Here is a 22,579-nt window from a genome sequence, read left to right as displayed (position 1 = left end):
AAGCTTTAAATCGAGATTGCGTTTAGTGTTTTGTCCAAGTACGGGTCTGCCGTGCCGTGTCCCGCAAGTCCGGTTTGAGATGAGGAACGTATCACAGCAGCCATGTGCACATTCTGAGGCAGCCATGCCTCGAGCAAGATGCCATGCCCCGGGGGGGCGGGGGGGGAGGTGTCATTCGCATATGCTAATCTGGCGCTCGGAACAAGGACGGCATTTGAGATTTTGGACTTTGGTGAGCAAAGACCGTCAGACTGTCCATAAATTCATTGACAAGTTGAGGTTTTTTTTTGTCCACACGTTCATGTTATCAGGGTTTGTCCAAGTCTCCCTTACAATGGCTTGTTTTGACATGCATTGGAGACGAGTAATAATGCATGTGACCGATCAACTCTCTTGACTCATAACAGCCTCAAGGGAGTGGCGAAGCCTTTGTGAAGAAGATCTCCCCTCCTCGGGCTGCTTGGTAAATGCCTGAAGCAGTATTTTTACGTGTAGGTACAAGTCAAAGTGCCTGGAAAAACCACACGCATAAAAAGAGATAATACAGCCTAGCACTACACTACCTTGCACAGGTAGACGAAACATATAACAAAGGATGTCAGCAATGTAACCATTATAATTTGGATTAACAGAGCATTTAAATACAAGTACATTACCACGAACTATCCTCACATCGACATTTTTTTTGTTTGCCCGAGGTGGCTGCACCAACACAAAGTGAGGGTCTTAAATTTGGAGCTTTCGTGACTGCAGGAATTACTCTTTGGTTCTTTCGGTAAAGTCACGTATAAAGATAAAATAAATTAAAATGTAAGGCCTCGCCACAGAGACGATCTCCCTCTCTGTGCCCATGTGTTACACTCTCTCTATGTATCTTGGTGATATCTGTCTGCTTATATGTCTGTCTATAGTTTTCTGGTTAGATTTTTGTTGCTATTTCATTTATACCTGATGATGATTGCTTGTGTCGCAATCGAAACGTCGTATGCTATTATTTAATTTATTATTTTATCTTTATACGTGACTTTACCGAAAGAACCAAAGAGGAACAAAGTGAGGGATTGTGGGTAGAGGATGGAGTAAGTCAGGTTGCAATGGGCCCGGGGTACCGGGCGCCCGCCTCAAAAGTCTTCACCGCACACTGTCCTGCGCACGGCTGTGTTGACGTAGAGAAGACATGTACAATAGATGTGTGTTGTAAATTCCTGAGAACACAGGCAGACATAGCTGGAAGCCAGGGAGGGTCTCGAGCCTGAACTTGAACAGGGTGGTCAACAACAAGGATCGCTGCAGGGAGAACGTTTCTTATCGTGGGGCAGCTGAAGAGAAGGAGTGACCCTTCTCCGTTCACGTTCAGAACTGTTACAATACAGTGGAGACGTCATTCTTTAGGTCAGTGTATGAATGCGATTCACAAGATGACGACGATGTTGACGGCGACGACAATGATGACGTTTGCTTGAATGCTGAAAAAAATAACGTGCCGATTTCACGTGTTTCCGAATGTTTATTTTCAGTCAAATGTTTGGCAAAAACGTGGAAGCTGTTGTCTACCTCACTAACAACGGGGAGGCGGAGGAGGGGGGGAAATCGCCAAAGCGCTGCGTTTTGACCAATTGGCCGTGCAGTTCTGGCCAAATGCAATTGTTTTTGGGGGGGGGAGGAAGGCAAGTGATCTCCTCTGGACTGGGAGCTCGCGCCTTGTCATCGCCGCCATCGCTGCTGTTCGAGGACGAGGAGGAGGTAGTGGAATCTCGTGCTAATGAGCGGCAGACGGGGGCCGAGCGCCTACGAAGCAAACTCCGCAATGCCCCCCCCCACCCACCCTCTCCTACCAGCGCCCTATAAATTATTCTCTCAGCATAACCATCTGCGGGCCATCGCTACAGCAACCCCAATGCCTCATCTCCACGGCAACCGTCCCCAACTTTTAACCCCTTAGCGTTGGCGCGTGTCGCCGATGCAATGGGGGGAGGCGTTGCGCCGGCGCTTGGCATCGTGCTCAACGCCGACGACTTTTATTCGGAGAGTTTCAGAACCAACCACTGAGCGGTCATGAATAGGTGTCGGTCTTAAAATAAATGGCGGTGCGATTTCACTCGAATCAGGTTACATTTTTAGACGGATCTTCCCACGAGATGTTTACCCAATCTACGAGTGCAGTTACCAGCGCGCGTGCGTGCGTGTGTGTGTGCGCGTCTCTTTAGCGCTATTGTGATTCTCTTGAGTGGAACAAACATTCACTCTGGTATAATTTTAAAAAAGCTACGTTCTCAGAAATTTAATTGGGTGATCTATTCTTTAGCTCGGCGATTGTCCACAGAGATTCATTACCCGTCGTGTATTGGAGACCTGGGCTATTAATTACATACAACCGATATTCATTTTTACAATTTATCCCAGGGTTATTTGGTCGTTATTTTCATTACACTCATCTGCTGGACAAACGATGGCCTACACCGATTCATCATGACCACGCAGGGCTTTTAATGTCTCCACAGCAGGCGGGCCACTTTAGTAATTACCGGAACTGCATAATGGGAAGGAAGGATTCAAATCACCTAAATCCATGTTCATGGTCCATGCGGCACAACCACTCACATTATCGCTAATTAAAATGACCTCAGCATTTCCTTAAGGTAGCCTATGTGTGTGTGGCCAATAACACCAGAGCTACTCATACTCATGCCCCCCCCCCCCCCCCCCCCCAATTGTATTCCCATCGTGGCATTGGAACCGTGTCATGCGGGAAGGGAATTTACATTTGGAACTCTGCAGCTAGCAGTGCATCACACCGGTGTCGGGTAACACCCGGAAAAGTTACGTCCCAGAACTAGTCACTGCAATATGCCCCTTTTGGCCACTTTACATATCATGGCTTAAAATGCAGGCCAATTAAGTGACAAGTCAAATTGAATAGAAATGGCGGTTTGAGCGGACTGAAACCATCAATTCACTACAGTAGAGAACCCAGTTTAATCACGAGTGGCTCAGATCAATTCAGTATCTCATCGCTACCAGCTCAGTATTCGGACCCCTGAGCCAGCCAGCCACCCCGCCACCTCAACATGAATATTATAATAATAATTAGAGTTATTCTTCGTCTGGTGCTAATCTGGCCAGGTTGCACTGTGCCAGAGCACACAACTCAACCAGAAGGTCGCGGAGTTCAAATCCTGAAAAGGGGGAGTGTGTGACCCATTTAAACTAGCATGCACGTACGTACGTATGTAGAACTTCTTTCGCACCGTACGTAGCCCACCGTGCTAATCGGCGGTGCGGGAGAAAGACACAGGCTGGCGCCCACCACCGGAACGTTGAGTATCCATCATCATGGGAAATAAAATGACAATATGAAAGTGATCTCGCTTCTGCATTGGAACACTACTGTGACTTCGCTTTTCATTGCACAGTGAAATGCATCCCTGAGCTTTGTCCTGAAAGTGGTGGTGGGGGGGGGGGGGAATTGCGGCAACAGAAGAGTCGTCCGGTCGGCAGGAGGCCACAGCAAGGGAGCGAGGGGGAGTGCTCCCCTGCGTGTGTCGGTAATCGCGTTCTTATCAGAGCTGCCTTCAAGCACGGCAGGACGCATCCCCGGACAAACAATTGGCGTTCAAGCCCCCCACCACGGGGGAGCGGCGGAAGAAGGCCGGGGTGGGAGGGGGGGTGCTGGAAGTTCACCGACGGCCCCATGGGAGAGACGACATTTGATTGTGAAATCGAGTCACGTCGGTGCTGGTAATGCATTCGCTCTGTCACATGACTGACCCAGGGAGCAGATCTATCACGCAGACAAACACACCCCCACGTTGAGCCAAATGCATTATTAATAAAAAATTACATTTTATATATTTTTCAGGGGCGCTACGCCCGAGTCTCAAGGCTCATTCTCAGGAGGGTCTTGCTTTTGGATGATTGGCCCAATCCCTAACAGGCATTTTTGTACAGAGGAGAGGACTGCAGAGCTCTGTGGTAAGCGTGGCAAGCGCTTTAAGCGAGCACCTATTTCATAGCAACACATGGGGTTCAGTGCTGATGTTTAAATACCACTACCGGCACACTACCGTCAAGTTGAGTTGACCTAGAGCAGGCATGTCCAAAGTCCGGCCCGCGGGCAGATTTAATACGGCCCGCAGCTTCGGTCTTATAACGTGTTAGTTATGGCTCGCCAGCTCTGTCAGAATAAATACATCATAAAACTCATGGAAATTTAGGATATTCTATACAGTTTGTTCAATGTTATCTGACTGAATGAAAGGCAGAATTGCGTTTTTAGAGTTGTTCCCGTCCACCTGAGTGGCTTATATTTGGTTACATTGTCATTTGAAAAATAAAGGTAATTGTGATAATGAAAATTGTTTTATAACAGTGTGTATTTCCACGTAACTTTTGTGGTTAAAACAATGTCAGAAGGAACTATTGGCCCCCCCGGGCATCTTCACTTCATCAAATGTGGCCCTCTTTGCAAAAAGTTTGGACACCCCTGACCTAGAGGATGCACAGGTTTAGGTTCAGATCCCACTGGTGTTGTTCTTTGCTGAGAAAGGACCTCCCATGACTAGTATCGTTGTGCTAAGCACTAACAAACATCACTCCCATTCCCGATCCTTTACAAAATCCATTCCATGCACTAAATAAGAAATTAATTACCAAACATACACAAAACCACAACAGCAAAGTGGCCGATGATCGAATAAATCGAAATGTATCCGATCTCCTCGTCAGATCTCGAAAGGGTCAAGTCTGCATACTCCCTCCAATCAGCATGGGTTGGCTACGTACGATTCAACATACATCCATACAGATATTTATACTGGTAGGAACCTTCTGGTTACACTAGCCCAAAGGGGATTATTGTGTCCGTCGTGCAGGGAGGGACTGGGTGGGGAGGGTGGGGCTGGGTGGGGGCTGGGATGGGGTGGGCCTGGGTGGGGAGGGGTTGGTCACCCCGTGGTGCCCTTATAAAACTCAACGTTTAACCTACTCACGCCGGCTTGTGCCTGCCCTCACAGTCGGCCATATTTGCGGAATACACCACGCCGCCGTTGACCCTGGCCATTGACCGAGCAACCCAACGTTCCTACCAGCTCCCTCCGCAGGAATGTGTTAGGTTGCAGTGCTACGTTGTTGGCAACAGAGGGCAGTGTCGCGAAATCGAATGCCGTACAGCACTTCTACGCTCCACGTCTATGCTCCCCGTCTTCACCAACACACCGATCGGCGTCACGAAAAATAACAAGTATAACCCGTAAAAACAACGTTTTTCACTATAAATACTTTATATGCGTGGCGGCTAGAGTCCTCTCGTCCTCTGGCTTGAGATGGCTGCCACCTATGGGTCAGATGATTGCATGGCAACATTAAGCAATTGGTAATTAAATATAATATTTTGTCCTAAAAAGTGTCACGCACAACGAGTCTGTGTGGAAAATGTCAGCTCGATTGGATCACGGGAAGTGGGTTAAAAAACGACCGAAAGATTTGCACGGTCCTAAGCAAGCAAGCGAACTTAATATAAAGGATTTTTAAAAAAGAACCTGCACGGCCCGCACTGCATTAAGGAGGCCCGTATCCAGCAGTGGATTGACAAAAGCATGGGACATTCACAACAAGGTCATAGTCAATAGGCAATTGGTTACAATAGAAATTTAAATTCATGACAGGGTCTCAGTGCGACAATGGCATATGTAAGCATACTTATTAACCTTTTTCCATTACGATGATGTACGTCATCGGAATACAATCGGTAGAAAAGCTTAAATAAATAAGTTTATCGGTACCGAGGCTCCCACAAGGCCATGCGGGAGGGCGTGTGGCACGGTTTGGCGCCAACTATCAAAGTGCGGTCGTGTCACTACAGTTCTCTGCGGTGAGTACAATGTCTTTAAAAACAATGGCGATTAGTCTTTCTAGATAAAATCTATGCTGAACCACTTGTGTGTTCTGAAATTCAATGGTAAACGAGACACCCACCCTGCAACTTGCAGATGTCTCGGTGCAGTAAAGAGTTAAAGGAATGTCGGGCTGTTAACGTGTTAAAGGTTTGGTAGAATTGTCTGATAAGTCACCCTAACGAGATGTGGGTTCTGTATTGGCCACGTTGATGCATCTATCGCTAGTGGTGTAAATTGCATTCCGAGCTGCAGAAAACTGTGCACCCTGGCAATGCAATTAATTATAATCATTGAAGGCCATAATTCAGCTTAAAAATCGATTATTTTTTCGTCTCAACTTTACCATCTCATTTGTATATTATTGTTTGTGTTGTTTCTAACGGTTTGAGTGTCCATATACTTTTCTTAGAACAAACATTATATCCTATGGGAACCTCATTTGCCAGTAAAAATATGATGATTGGTTTTTTACCCTTCTATCTGGCAACAAAACTGACACCTTTTTTACAAGGAGTCATGTTTGCATAGACCGCAATACCTGCAGTCATAAATACAAACAAAAGACATAACTCTGAAAATGTGCACTGTCCTTGAAGTTGATTGGTCCATACTCTGATGGTGTATTGTCTTTGAGTTGTGCGCCTTTTGGCGTCATCTGGTCCAACCCATGTGAGACTAGGCTCTAAGGAAAGCTGTCTCGGGTGTGGACCAATCAACTTCAAGGACAGTGCACATTATCAGAGTTATGTCTTTTGTTTGTATTTATGACTGCAGGTATTGCGGTCTATGCAAACATGACTCCTTGTAAAAAAGGTGTCAGTTTTGTTGCCAGATAGAAGGGTAAAAAACCAATCATCATATTTTTACTGGCAAATGAGGTTTCCATAGTGTAGATGCTTGCCGCGAGCTCTCATACTCTGATGGTGCATTGTCTTTGAGTTGTGCGCCTTTTGGCGTCATCTGGTCCAACCCATGTGAGACTAGGCTCTAAGGAAAGCTGTCTCGGGTGTGGACCAATCAACTTCAAGGACAGTGCACATTATCAGAGTTATGTCTTTTGTTTGTATTTATGACTGCAGGTATTGCGGTCTATGCAAACATGACTCCTTGTAAAAAAGGTGTCAGTTTTGTTGCCAGATAGAAGGGTAAAAAACCAATCATCATATTTTTACTGGCAAATGAGGTTCCCATAGTGTAGATGCTTGCCGCGAGCTCTCATACTCTGATGGTGCATTGTCTTTGAGTTGTGCGCCTTTTGGCGTCATCTGGTCCAACCCATGTGAGACTAGGCTCTAAGGAAAGCTGTCTCGGGTGTGGACCAATCAACTTCAAGGACAGTGCACATTATCAGAGTTATGTCTTTTGTTTGTATTTATGACTGCAGGTATTGCGGTCTATGCAAACATGACTCCTTGTAAAAAAGGTGTCAGTTTTGTTGCCAGATAGAAGGGTAAAAAACCAATCATCAAACATTATATCATCTTACAAACAAAATGACTCGTACGTAGTAGCCAACAGTGCAAAATCGGACTCATGAGTGCCATTGGCCAAACACCCCAATATCGGACCAGAGCGCTTGGGAGAGATCGTTGGCACCGGTTTGGGCTATTTTCCCCCACGTGCATGTCTATGGCTTCCCGTACCTCCGTGCGAAAACTGTGCGCGTTTCTAACTCGACGGCGTTTTCAGATGCCATGTGCATGAATTTTGCAATCTAAAAAATTAACCCGTAAAAACTAAGTTTTTCACTATAAATCCTTTATATGCGTGGCATCGGTTTTATTTTATTATTCATTTCTGTTTTTCTTGAGTAAGAGTTTCATTTTTATCACATTGGTATTTTAAATTAAATATGAATTTTTTTTTTCCTAAAAAGTGGAAAATTTTGGGAAAAAAATTTCACGAAAATACATTGTCACGCACAACGAGTCTGTGTGCAAAATGTCAGCTCGATTGGATCACGGGAAGTGGGTTAAAACACGACCGAAAGATTTGCACGGTCGTAAGCGCGCAAGCAAGCAAGCAAGTGAACTTAACATAAAGGATTTAAAAATTGCGTGCACTGGCCGCGCGTTTGCGTGGGATTCACGTCTGGGGTGGCGCGCGGGGTGGGAGGGCTGTGACGTCAAGGCGACGCACGAACCTGGGCTCAACGCTGTGGGATGCGGGGTGACGTCATCGCGCAGACGTGCGCCGTGACGTCACCCGTGTGGCAGCCGGCCAGCCAGGCAGGCAGTAAAACTTTTTTTCCCAGCAACAATATATGATACGATTGTTACTTATTTAACGTTATAAATAAAATCATCTTTCATTCATTAAACTCTTGACTGTAAACATTTTTCAATCAAGCTTGCCTTGCAATTATAAGACAACAAAAAACAGTGACTCAACAACAAAATCCAATCGCAATGGGATCTGTCACTCTGCGAGTCTGCAGGACCAATGCTGCTTTCCAGCAGCATTTGTTCAAGCAGACAAACCTTGGACTGGCTTCAACTTTCTCAGTCTTATCCTCAGGGTGTAGACTTCATATAAACATACGGGTCACAATCGTACAGGTTTGTGACAAGTGCCGTGTATACAATTATACATTCACATTTAAACAGATTACAGAAACTATGAATACACCGGCAAGCTAAGTGGCGAGTTAGCCAAATAACACCGCTCACATTGCTTCATCATTGTTGCCGTGAATGGTGCGTATTGCCCTGCAGCAGTCTGGCCGAGAAGCAATCAACACAGTTGACAACGGAGTCCGGTAACTGCGGGGATCCTTGCACCGAATGAGCTGACACAACACACAATGTCCTATCGCGGACAAACAATGTCACGGAACATTATACGTGCGCACAAATTAGCCGGACAGCGGGCTTAGTTTTGCCGCCTATGGATCTTATCCGCCTCCCCCATGGAAGGCAGGAATGATTTTGACCTTAGTATCAGCTGTATCTCGTTACTGCACAGTCAGTTCCTGTAGGCCTGTGGGTCTATCGGAATTCGCACCGTGACAGCACAACTTTTCCACTTCCCTCCCCAACTTTCCATTTTCATTTCCAAAACGTGATTGTAACGGGAGCCAGCAAACCAAAAAATTTCGAAGCGACTTCCAGCTTAAGACGAGCAAAGGGGCAGCACTTGGCAAATGCTCGAAAACTTCACATTCCTACGACAGGTAGAGTCTACCGATGGGACACAACAACCGCCGACTACTCACAAAGTGGCACTCATTCTATTGAGCCCAAAATGATGAGAAGCAGAGTCGACCACTGACCAGGATTTGCGATCGCAATCTTCCAATCTTGAGCCGTGTGCTCGAGCCACGCTTCCATTGTGATACAAAATGGCCAAATCATGTGAAATGAACCACGATGACCGGCACAGGATTACAAGACAATGAAATCAGGCAGGTGTCCTCAGAGAACTGAGGATTAATAATTAATTAATCAGAATCCATGCTATTTAACTATCATTACAGATTACAACAAATTCCTACAGAAGCTAGTATCACAATTTTAACACAATGAGCGGATTAAACATACTTATGTATCAGTTTCCTTGGAGACCACTTCCTCCATCCTGACATCCTTTGTCATTGTGGGTGCTAATCAAGTAAAATATTCACATTTCCATGTAATATCAATGCTAAGGAACATCCTCGCCGACTTAACAAGACGTAATTTTTCAACAGGGTTTGGTTCAGCATAGTTTAATGACCAAATGCCTTTTTTCAATTAAACAAGATCATCGCTGTAGCTCTCTGGTGGGATTTTCTTCGGCAAAACGTCAGGCAAACGGCGCACGGTATGACCCAACCACCCCTCATCGCAGCGCTATACAGCCCAAACTGCTAAAAAACCTACGCAGCAGTAGAAGATTTTCTGGAGGTTTCATCTGCCACAGGGGCATACACCAATATGCTGCTGGCAATTATTACTTAGCACTGAAATCTCACTGATTTGAAACACAAAGAAAATCATGACAAATTGAAGCCAACGGCTGGGCTATCCATCTATGGAAAGCAAATCCATCGAAAAAACACCGCTCCACCAGCCAGCCATGGCACGTGACGCATCTGAAGCTAAAACAACTGCGTCTCCACAGCGCGGCTCATAGCGGCACCTAGAGGTGATGAATCACGCTCGGTTAAAAAGACACATCGTGTCCCACTAAAGGGCTACAGAAGAATAAAAACCATAAAACGTCATAAGATATCACACAATTTTCAGCTATAAAAAAGCAATTCTATAAATTCTCTATAAATCATCCAAACAAGGCTTGTAAAGTCATATCTCTGCTCGTGGCTTAATTTATGAGATACAGAATCAGAATCTTTATATATCATGGAGAAATCTCATGAGCTGTGAAGCTTTTTCACAGATGACCAATAGTTTTCACAGACGCAATTACGAGATACAAATGTATACGAGATGCAATTAGATGTCTGCTAAATCAGAGACGTAAACTGTTAACAAAGAATACGTTTTATTTAAATAAAAACAGACCGATTTCCACCGGCCTCTCCTTTCACACCTCTTTGTACTCCACCCCCCTCCCTCCCTCCCTTCGGTGGCCTCCGCTGGAGCACAGGGAGCTTTCGGTCAAAAACCCTCGGTCAACCTCTCGCTCAATGGGAGGTCACTCCTTCTCCGAGGCTGCCGAAAACCATCGGAAACGCCCTCAGCACTGGTCCTCCCCAACCGCCTCATACGCCACCCCCCTGTTAAAGCCCAGCTTTAGGACTCGCATCTTGTCCACTGCCGAGGACTGTTTCCAAATATCCTAATATCTTTTATGACGTCTCCTACCCACCCATAAGCCGGAGGGGTGGCCGGGCGGCTCAAGAGTTCAGAGCGCTCAGCTGGTACCAGGTGAGATCCTGGGTTCAAATCTCGATTTCAATCACCCACAATTAATAGCAGGGTCTCAATTGGAACAAGTTGATGGTTTCCACCTGGTTACTAATGACTGCACAATATTTAAGAAAGGCAGGGTGGCGAGACGTTCACTACCTCGTCTTGTATACAGGAGGACGTGGCTTCGATCTCAACCCTGGTGCCAGTATATTTTAAGTTTTCATGTTCTCCCCATTGTCGTGTGGATTTTTCACCGGGTTCTCCGGTTTGGCCCTTCACATTTAGAAACATGCGTCTCGAGCAGGGGTCCCCAACCCCCGGGCCGCGGACTGGTGCCGGCCCGTGGCCTGTTAGGAACCGGGCCGCACAGCAGCAGGAGGTGAGCGGTGAGTCCGCGCGTGGCCCTGCCCCCATTAGTTTATTTATCACCACTTCCGTACGTGCCTCTTTCCCGCACCGCGCACTTGTCTCAGTCACAGTTTTGGTAAGCCCACAAGCTTGCTAACCCCTAGTAGCCACAATGAGTAAAAAACAAACGTCGCTGGAGAGCTTCTTTGAAAAGGGGGAAAGACCCAATGATGACTCCCCCCCCCCCCCCTCCTCCGGTCAGTGAAAAAATTGTCTTCTACCAAACCGGTTCCTGGTGCTAAAAAGGTTGCGGACCGCTGGTCTAGAGTATTTGGCTGCGATGCATTTCCACATGATAAGCCACTTCGTTGAGCTAACATTTGTGGCCAAGGCGCTTCTGAAAAATAACTATACAGCTCAGTGGGCCTTACTTGGGGAAATAGTTTAGGTTGAGTTTTATTTTGTCTCATCAAAGTCAAACCAATATTCAAACAACCTCATAGTAGAGTACAATTCCTACTCTGTGCAAAGATAACGAACGGGTTAGCTTACCGCTCTACAGGGTTTCCAAAATAACCCTTTGTCTCGCGACGGAATGTCGAGAGCACAATGGGAATAACTTAGGAAAAGATCCAAAAAAACATGTGGTCGCATTTAAGCCGCATTATACAGTCATACGGTTTCGTGCTGTAGTGTAAAGGACACGGACACAAATTTGAGCTTATTCCTTTAGGAAATAATTTCATGGGAAACAAATGGAAACAATTAATGGTTCACATAAGTGAACACATACCAGTTGAGAAGACAAAATTATTGCATAGAGTTAATTATAATGAGCCCGAGCAGAAAATATCTGCAGCGATTTTTTTTTCTGTTTGCAGACAGGGAAGTGAAAAATTATCTGCAAGTCCAAAAAGTAAATAATTTACAACCATGCAAAATTAGATGTGAAAAAACACACATTTCTATTTGAGTGTTTAAATACATGTGCATAACATAACAAGTGTTTTCAGTTTCATTTTACCCAAGCACGAGAAACTCCTAGATTAGGAAACAAAAGATTGTGTGCGCGTGCGTGGAACGCGTGAAGCGGCGGCATGCTGGTGAGCGCACTGCGCGACAAAACCCGGCGATCAGAGTTCGATGCCCGGTCACACGCGATCGTTCACGCCAACAAGACTTGCCTGGCGAGGGCTCCGTATCGCCTTCCGTCTCGGTCTCTTCTCCGTCGACGTCCCCGTCCCGTGGATACCTTCCGCCGTTCTTCAGCAGCTCTGCGATGACGAAACGACATGGGGCTTCACACACACGTTCTAGAATGCTGCTACACTCATTGACAGAAACGATCATTCATACACACACGTGCTTATAGAATGCTGCGACACTCCTTGATAGGCACGACGATTCACACGCGCACACGTTCTAGACCGCCGTGGCTCACAGGCACGATAGTTTACACGCACACACACACACACATTCTAGAACACTGCGATATTAACGGACAGACACGATAATTCACAGGCACAAACATGTTATACAATGCTGCCACACTCTTTAATAGACACCATAATTCACACACATATGCTGTAGAACACTGCGAGACTCATCAGACATGATTAATCGCATGAGCGCACACACACACTACACGATCATCCCCAGGCATGCACGTTCTAGAATGACACAATGCTCTTGAACAGACACACGATCATTCACACGTGCGCAAATACACTTTCATAGTGTGTGGTAACGCACCCACAGCATTGTGAGATGCAATTAGTATGATTAGCACTATATAGGACTGAAATTATTATTAACATGTGATTTGCTGGCAAGAGTTGGGAGAACACCCAGATTACGTGAAACTCCTCACCACCGCGAGGCGGCTGCCAAATGGCGGTACAGCAAGTCAGATTGTGAGCCTTTGCAGAAGCGCGAGTGTTTTTCCAGGTATTCCAGTTTCCTCGCACACTCCCTTTATGGAACTGGCCACGTTACACCTTGCGGTACATAGACACACGTGCACATTGCGACAATTACTCTCCGGTATGCAGACACAAAAATCCCCCGTATAGCCCGAATAGACTGTTGGGGCCAGATCTGTTAGCGAGCACCTATGAAGGCCAGTACGGCACACTGTGGGGGTGGATGGCCAGCACCACGCCCCGCCGCCTTTGCTTCCCGAGTGGCGATGTTTACACACCGCACCAGGTACTTATTTAAGGCCGAGTCGACCTAGGGGAGGCCCAGGACCGGTTCAGTTAATCGGCACTAGTGTTCGCCATGAGTGGGAATCGGAATCGGGTCGCCGGGTTCGTAGCGCAGCGTGTAAACTGCTACACTACCGCTCCCCACTGTGCAGACACACACACACGGCTATAAATGTTTGGCATGCAGGAGAACACCAGCATGGCTAAGCTGTCATCTCCCAGCCAAACATAGCAGCCCAAGCCAACAACACCTAATATACCCAGGCAGTCCCTCAATCGGGCGCTAACCAGGTTCAGGCCTGCTTAGCTTCTGGGACCTAACGCAATTCGGGTACATTCAGGGTGACTCGGGTATGTGTACGGAATACCACACTTTCTCGAAACCGATCGCTGTGGTCCAATCATTTAAACTGGGTCCCACCACGGGAAGATGGAATTTTAACCACTGGATCAGAGCCATCAAAGCACACAGAGTTATGCCCCATTGTTCACTGTTGAGGCGGGAGACACTTGACTGAGCTGACTTGCCACCAAAGTTGGGAGCCATGAGCCGCCGCTGCTCCCATCGCAGTGTGGTATATGTGGCGGTGTGGGTGGCGGTGCAGGTGGGTGGCGGTGCAGGTGGGTGGCGGTGCATCTGGCGGTGTGGGTGGGAGGCGGTGCGAATGGGTGGCGTTGCGGGAGGCGTTGCGGGTGGCATTGCAGGTGGCATTGCAGGTGGCGGTGCGGGTGGCGTTGCGGGTGGCGTTGCGGGTGGCGTTGCGGGTGGCATTGCAGGTGGCATTGCAGGTGGCGGTGCGGGTGGCGTTGCGGGTGGCGTTGCGGGTGGCGTTGCGGGTGGCGTTGCGGGTGGCATTGCGGGTGGCGGTGCGGGTGGCATTGCGGGTGGCGGTGCGGGTGGCATTGCGGGTGGCGTTGCGGGTGGCGTTGCGGGTGGCGTTGCGGGTGGTGTTGCGGGTGGCATTGCGGGTGGCGGTGCGGGTGGCATTGCGGGTGGCATTGCGGGTGGCATTGCGGGTGGCGTTGCGGGTGGCGGTGCAGGTGGGTGGTGGTGCAGGTGGGTGGCGGTGTGGGTGAGAGGCGGTGCGGACGGGTGGCATTGTGGGTGGCGTTGCGGGTGGCGGTGTGGGTGCTGCATCCGTAGGTCCCCGGCCGTACCGTGCGCCTGAGCGAGCAGGTCGCGCGTGCGGTCGTTCTCCGTCGTCAGCTGCTCGATTCGGGTGAGGAGGGCGCTCTCGTGTGTCTCCATGGCGGCCAGACGTCGCTCCAGCTCCTCCTGCGACGACTCGTCCTTCAGCGCGGACTCGCACAGAGCGGCCTGCAGCACGAGGGAGGAAGTCGTCGTAGGGCAACAGAGACAATTCTACAGGCACAGTGGCGCAAGCCTCTGTCGTGCAGCTCCTGGGGGGCTCACGCATATTTGTGAAACTCCCAAAAAAGCTGCGCTGCGAGGTACTTGCTGACCCGTCCCTACTGGACATCTGTGAAAAAGAGCTTCATAGCTCATCGGATTCCTCCTGCAGTCTAAATACACATTCTGATAACATGAGGGGGGCAAGCATCAAGTGGGTTCGTGAACCCGTTCGTGTAGACCTTTGAGTAGTTACTCCCTCGTATTCTGGACGAGTCTTTTTTTTGCTCCATCTTCTCTGGTTTCCTCCCTCACGTAAAACACTCCTTAAAAATGCATTGGTCAAACAATACGCGTGCGCGAGAGCGTGCGCGAGAGCGTGCGTCACCTGCAACTGCTCCTCCAGCTGCGCGACACGCTGTGCCGCCCGCTCTCTCTGCAGCGCGAGCTCCTTGATCTCGGCCTGCGACGCCTCCTGCACGGCCTGGAGGTGCACCAGCTCCTCATCCGAGCAGCGCAACGCACACTGCAACAAAGACAAAAGATCCCACGTGAAGCCTTAAATGGGCCGCTGGGGCAAGTGCCGTTGGCGTGTCGCAACATGGCGCACGACGGGGGTGGCGTGGCCAGGACCGCGCCCAGCTGCCTGCGTCTCCTCAGCGGTGATGTCCATACACCGCACAAAATACTCATTTAAGCCCGAGTCGACCTAGGCAGAGGCCTCGGGGCAGTTCAGAGGTTCAGCGTAGGGGCGTGTGCGGTGGGAGCGCCAGCGAGCGCGATTGCACCTGCGCGCTGGCCAGCTTCTCGTGGGCCTCCACTTTGTCCTGCAGCGCCCGCCGCAGCGCCTCCTTGGCGGCCGTCTCGTACTGCCCCTTGTCGCACTGCAGCAGCTCCAGCTCCTTGCGGAGGACACTCGTCCGACAGAGTCTGCTGCGCACGCACAACAGGGGACGCGCGAGAGCGAGCGAGCGAGTGACGCCGGTGGTGCATGGGATAACCCCCCCCCCACCACACAACCACCACCCACCACCCATATAATAGCTGCGCTAGAGAGGTACACAGGAGTGAGCAGTATAGAGAGTGGGTTGGTGAACCCGTTTGTGTAGATCAGGGGTGTCCAAACTTTTTGCAAAGAGGGCCCACCATTTGATAAAGTGAAGATGCCCGGGGGGGCCAATAGTTCCTTTTGACATTGTTTTAACCACAAAAGTTACTTGGAAATACACACTGTTATAAAACAATTTTCATTGTCACAATTACCTCTATTTTTCAAATGACAATGTAACCAAATATAAGCCACTCAGGCAGACGGGAACAACTCTAAAAACGCAATTCTGCCTTTCATTCAGTCAGATAATATTGAACAAACTGTATAGAATACCTTAAATTTCCATCAGTTTTATGATGTATTTATTCTGACAGAGCTGGCGAGCCATAACTAACATGTTATAAGACCGAAGCTGTGGGCCGTATGAAATCTGCCCACGGGCCGTGATTGGCCCGCGGGCCGGACTTTGGACATGCCTGGTGTAGACCTTTGGGGTTGTTAACCCCTCGTATCCTTGACAAGTTTAGTTTTTTCTCCAGGTACTCCGGTTTCCTCCCGTATGCAAAGCACTCCTTAAAAAATTGATTGGATTAAACACCGCAATGCAGGAGGACCCCTGGGTTTGTGCGTATGCCACCTGCAGCTGCTCCTCCTTTAGCGTGAACAGAACGACGCGGCAAGAGTTGTTAGCGAGCACGTCGCTACTGGGCTGTAGGAGTGTAGGAATTCAGGGCCATGTTTGAAAAATTTGACGATCCACAATCGCTACGTCTTCTAGAAAGAAGGCTTCAGTTAAGAATAGTTGGATTTACCGGATGAAACAAGTTAATTATCAAATTCACTGTGCGACCAACTGTGGAGAGAAACTTTTATAAAAAGAAAAAAATTGTATTGGCAAGACCAATAACGGCCTCATATTGCAATTGTTGCTATTCTTTACGTCAACTGGATGTGCACCCAGGTCACGGGGCATTCTAATTTTGCATGTCGCCCCTCTCAACACTACGATGCCAACACACACTCGCATAGGCACATGGACAACGGGTTACCAATAAACACATCGTAGGAAGTAACTCGGCTTCTCAACATACACATGTATACAAGTCGAGTCCTTATTATTCTCCAATATGGAACCATTTTAACGGCCACTGCACTGAATCATGCCCTCTTTTTACAGTAGCACTCTGACTAAAACTGCCTGCAGATGTAGAAACCATCTGCAGGCAGCTTATTTGTCAAATAAATGCATCCAAATGCATTTATTTGACTAAGTGGTAGAGAGCCTTGATTGTGCCCGCAGTCAACCTTCCCTCGGTGGGAGGCCGATAATTCACCTCGGCTACCTCCAAGTCTGGGGCTCCCTTCCCCCAGCCACCCATGCTGTCGACTACCTGGCTGTATTCAAGTCCAGGGTTGAAAGGCCCTCCTTTTCTATCCCCCATCTCTCTCTACAAAGACAGATATGCCCCCCTGCCCTGTTTCTTGAGAAACGGCATCTTGAAATAACTGCATAACAGCACAGGCTTAATGTGAAAAGAGACAGGCGACAATAAGACTCACCTTGGAATAGGCCATGAGTCTGTTCTCCAGTGTCTCCAGACGGGATAGCAGCTTATCCTCAATGATGAGAGCCTGACACACAGAGGCAGATACGACGCTGCTACATTTAAAAATATCACTGCTAATGACAGCTTTACACACGGTGTTTCTTACATTTTAAGAGCACCAAGAATTGGTTACATTTGCAGCGACTGAATCGGAGACGCTAAGAGTTGGAGGCACTCTGTTTATGAACGCGCACCAACGGGGTAACACTCACAAATAATCCGTCTATAGTAGACGACGATTCCCAGTCAGGACAGCTGTTAGACCGCCTGACTGGCGACGCCGAGATGGTGAAGACGGAGACGACGGTGAAGACTCCAGCAGCAGCGCGACCGGGATCCCCCCCCACTCCACACGACAACAGCCCCGAGGTCCCCTCCAGGGACCCCTCTTATACTCTCAGCGTGGCCTGGCTCCGCCCCCGGACACACCCCCTTTCTAGAACCTACCGGCGGGTTCTTGTCGTGCCCCTTCCGTGACCTTTCCCCCCATAGATCCCCCTCTGGTGTGTCACGTGGCCTGCTGACGTCAGGGCTGCTGTAAGCTGCAGATCCCCTTCCCTTTCTAGAACCTACCAGCGAGTTCTTGGCGTGCCCCTTCCGTGACCTTTCCCCTTCGATCCCCCTCTGGTGTATCACGTGGCCTGCTGACGTCAGGGCTGCTGTAAGCCGCAGATCCCCTTCCCTGCCAGCAGCCAGCGCTATGCTGCCACATAGCTAATTCTATGTCACTACACATTTTTTGTTACGCAATAGATTTCACGAACTTATCCCTGCATTAATCTATGACCCATCATAATCGACCACGACAGTGCATAATGAGTTTTAACTATAATGTTATTGTGTTCATTGTTTATTTAAGCTTGCGAACGCAGGAAAGCCTCACCGAGTCTCAAGACTCTTTTTCAGGAGGTTCCTTTGTGTCTATGTATGTTGAACTAATCTGAGCTGCAGGGGAAGAACAACTAACCACAAGAAGCAGTTCTAAAGAAATTAGTTTTCATCTGACTGATTTAAAAGTGCATAGCCCCAGTGGCTTCCTAATATCGGAAGGAAGAGCATTCCAGACGGCCGCAGAAGTGCATCTGAAAGCATGCGATGCAGCGAAGTTTTCATGAAGGAGGGCGATATTGTTCGGTGCAATCCCAATCGAGTAGATCTACAGGTAAGCTATTACCATTGAGATGTCTTACCAACACCACTTACATTGCTTGTGTTTTTGTGGTAGTGTAGCGGTTAGCACGCTGCACTATGAACCTGGCGACCTGGGTTCGATTCCCGCTCACGGCTAACACCAGTGACGATTATCTGAACCGGTCATGGGCCTCCCCTAGGTCGACTCACCCTCAAATGAGTACCTGGTGCGGTGTGTAAACATCGCCACTGGGAAGACAAAGGCGGTAGGGCGTGGTGTTGGCCACCTACCCCCTCGTGTACCGTTGCGGCCTTCATAGGTGCTCGCTAACAGCACTTGCCCTTACAGTCTGTTAGGGCTATACGGGGGATCTTTGTTATCTTTGTTGTGTTTTCATTGCGAGGCCCAGTGAGGTCACGACACCACCGTGTCTCGCTGGGGTCAGGGCAACGTCGTTACCTGCCAGCCATCGTCGGACGCGCGCCGCGCACTCTGCAGCAGGGTCTGCAGCGCCGACAGCTTCTTGTGCAGGAGCTGCTCGCGATAGAGGGCCTCCTGCACACGCAGCGCCAACAGGATCGCAACAACTCCCAGTTGGACATTTACGGGTCGACCACAACCGTAACCACACACGGACCGAATGAGCACCGCTGTGAAGTTGATTTAAGAGCACGTGCGCAAATACAGAAGAAGAAAAATGTTACATTTCAGCCTCAAGTTGCGGGGCGCTACGGACCTGTAGGTAGTGGGACAGTTGGTGAAGGTCCTGCAGTTTGAATGTGGTGGAGTTTGCCTCCGGCTGTGAACACACACGGGAGGGGAGTATCACGCACGGTCAGCGCAAAATCAGGCAGCGCTCGCCAGTCAACACAAACCAGTCCGTGTCATCTCAGCCCCTGAAATGCATCGTCATATTCATCGTAATTGCAGTTGTCGTCATCATCATATTAGGTTTGTGGTTCAGGTGACCAAGTATGGTGGCAATAATGCACACCTGTAATACATCACCGTCGTATAATTCCCAATTCACAACAATGGGTTGTCAATCTGATTGGGATGAGTCACCAGTTCTATAAAGAGCCATAACATGAAAGAGAACACACACACTGAGGAATGACGTGGTGTCCCATAGGGAGCAGCACAGCCGATAAGTTTCTAACGCACCTCCGATTAGCACGGTTGGCTACGTACGGCGCGAAAGAAGTTCAACGTACATGACGGGCTACCTACAGAGTAGTGTTCCTTAGTTCTGTTCCCGTGGCTTCATTTGCATAAGAAGAGAAACGTATTCTTAGGTTTTTTCGGTAAAGTCACGTAGGTAAAAAAATGTATTTAATAAAAGTAAAATAAAACAAAATAAAAAATCACGACGTTTCGGAAGCAACACAAGCCTCCGTCTTCAGGTGGAACCGTCACAGCCACGACAGCTGTATCAAGTTAATGAGAGATCACAAGAAATACCACCCCGTATATATAATGGTTGAGGGGGGAAAGGCCAGGAACGGCACACTTTTTTATTAATATGGTAAGGTGAGGCTCAAGACTAAGAATAGACTGCATAACAAAGGACTGAGCCTTTGTTATGGAGAGGTGCGGTTTGTTACCTACGTGACTTTACCGAAAAAACCTAAGAATATCAATCCTTGCAGTCACGAAAGCTTCAAATCTAGAAAGAAGAGAAACGATTGGTAATCAGAAAAAGGTGGACTGTGGGGGGGGGAGGGCGTCTTGTGGACTGGAGTGCAGACAGACTGCTATTAAATAAGATACGCCGACTTCAATGCCTGCTTCATAGCCGTCTCTACACAATCGATTGGGGTGCACGTCCTTCTGCGAGTGCATAATTTAGGCAGCACTGATTCGGTACAAAAAAAAGTTTTGACATAATTCTATATTTGAAGCTTTCGTGACTGCAAGGATTCATACTCTTAGTTCTTTCGGTAAAGTCACGTACAGCGTCAAATCAGCAAATCAAACTATTACAACAAGATTGGTCTCTTTTTTGTGTTCGAGTTACATTTCAGTTTCTTCCCACATGTGTAAAAAAAACTCTAAGGAACAGGCCTCTGACATCCCAAACAGGACACCCTCCTCAAAATGAGCACTCAATGAGCAGCGAGCCTCTGCTGGGTAGAGGTGTGACACTTGTACACGATTCCAGGAGGTGCTTACCTTGACAGACACGCTGTCCACCCTGCGCACACAAAGAGAGAAAAAAACACAGAAACGATCAAAATATATCTCCATGAGAACTTTCTTGTCAGCTTCATCTCATGCAATTCAAAAACACTTACAAATGGCATTGTATTTGTAAACCTGCTGTGTTTATTGCATCAGTGTATCAAACATATGCACATAAATGAAAAAATCTAGCCACATGTAATGTACGTGTGGACTGCATGTGTTTGTGCACGAATGTGTGCGTGGTGTTTTGCACATCAAACTACAAACCCGGTGGCCTGGCTTTAATTCTAAACCATGAATAACATTGGTGACAATAGTGTTGAATTCTCTCCTCGCTCGCTCTGTGTGGAAGCTGGCTGACCTATCGCTTCACACGAAGCTCTGGGTGGGTGTCCTTGGCCACAACCATGAAAGCCAAAGGTGGATTTCTTTACAGGAACACCTGTGCCAGCTATAAACATTCATGCTGGCCACCCTAAGACCAATCCTGGATTAATTCTAGATTTTAAGCTTTCGTGACTGCAAGGATTCATATTCTTAGGTTTTTTCGGTAAAGTCACGTAGGTAAAAAAGAAAAATTAATAAAAGTAAAATAAAAATAAAATAAAATAAAAATCACGACGTTTCGAAGGCAACACAAGCTTCCGTCTTCAGGTGGAACCATCACAGCATGATAGCTGTATAACTGAAAAAACCTAAGAATATGAATCCTGGATTAAGCCAGGCTTTATCACGTGAGGGGCTCATATTCACTTGAAATATATGGGCACAATCCTGATAGGCAGCGTCTTCTGCGTAGATTGAGTTTGTTGGGTCAAGTAGCACACAAGCCCGTCCACTGCATGCCCAAGCAGCTTCTGTCTCGCTAGACCGAGGGAGTTAGTGTGGTACAATAGGACTAAGCCGAGGGGACGTGTCAACACACCGTAGAGGTGGTGTCAGAATTGGCCTCTGCGGAGTAAGGCTCATGTAGTACGCTACGGAGCAGTTATAGACAGCTGCCCTCGGCAACAACGGGGGGCAGTGGAACGACACTCCCAACAATGGGCAAGTAAACAGAACCGGGTGTCACAGTGGAAAGCACAGTTTGCCCCCATCTGCGAGTCATCACAGTCGGGTAACGCACAACACCTGGACCCGTCCTGCGAACCTCGCATAAGCGAGCCATCGACACGGCACGTGGCCACAAAGTGCACCGAGCCTCGTGCAAGTTGTGTGGTGACATCAGCGCGACTTGGTGTCGAAAAGTGGGGCTGTTGTTGTTGCAGTGGTATACGCTTACTCAGGCCTGTGTTTGTACTCCGTCCCATCTGGTAGTAGGAGCTTCACCATGGTGATAATGCAGCCGTGAGTGACTGCTCAGGAAGGGGTGGGGTGGGAGGCAAGGTCCCAAATGTGAGACAAACATCAAAGACAAAGATCCCCCGCATCGCCTTAACAGACTGTTACGGCAAGTGCTGTTACAAATCACTTATAAAGGCCGGCACGGCACACGAGGGAGTGGGTGGCCAACACCACACCCGGCCGCCTTTGGCGATGTTCACACATCGCACCAGGTACTCATTTGAAGCTGAGTCGACCTTAGAAAGCCCCAGGACCAGTTCATATTAATGGATTACATGCGATTCCTATACCCAGGAAATATGCATGTGACAATTAATTTCTTGTGATTTTGGCAAATTATGAGAAAATATCATTATTGTTATCCAGCTTGGTGGTGCAGCGACATTGAGCATGGCCTGCAGTCGGAAGGATGAGTTCAAATCCCGTTTGGGGATCGACTCAGCTTATCATCTATCCAGGGGTGATAAAATAAGTACCACTTTGTGGAGAGGTCAACAGTGGTCATCTTACGAAAACACCAATCCCCACCATAGACACGTGGAATTTCCACCACTAGCTCACAGCCCTAAATGGGAGATGGGTGAATCCCCATGCTCAACTGGACAGGA

At 48.2% G+C, this 22,579-nt stretch overlaps 1 protein-coding gene across 1 annotated transcript in view; it reads right to left on the bottom strand.

Moving 5' to 3' along the window:
- LOC133349518 (sarcolemmal membrane-associated protein-like) overlaps positions 1–22,579 on the bottom strand; it is a 217,781-nt gene that overhangs the window by 142,409 nt on the left and 52,793 nt on the right. The window contains 10 exon segments of the mRNA XM_061563044.1: positions 12,280–12,369; positions 14,461–14,620; positions 15,042–15,179; positions 15,442–15,564; positions 15,566–15,586; positions 17,265–17,336; positions 18,903–18,998; positions 19,180–19,242; positions 20,616–20,637; positions 21,910–21,982. Of these exon segments, the coding sequence (XP_061419028.1) occupies positions 12,280–12,369; positions 14,461–14,620; positions 15,042–15,179; positions 15,442–15,564; positions 15,566–15,586; positions 17,265–17,336; positions 18,903–18,998; positions 19,180–19,242; positions 20,616–20,637; positions 21,910–21,982 (858 nt within the window).

Source organism: Lethenteron reissneri, chromosome 30 (assembly GCF_015708825.2).
Source record: "Lethenteron reissneri isolate LAM-NWPU_2019-01 chromosome 30, ASM1570882v1, whole genome shotgun sequence".
NCBI lineage: Eukaryota > Metazoa > Chordata > Hyperoartia > Petromyzontiformes > Petromyzontidae > Lethenteron > Lethenteron reissneri.
Note: the sequence above shows the minus strand (reverse complement) of the source record. Positions and strands in the feature narration are given on the sequence as shown.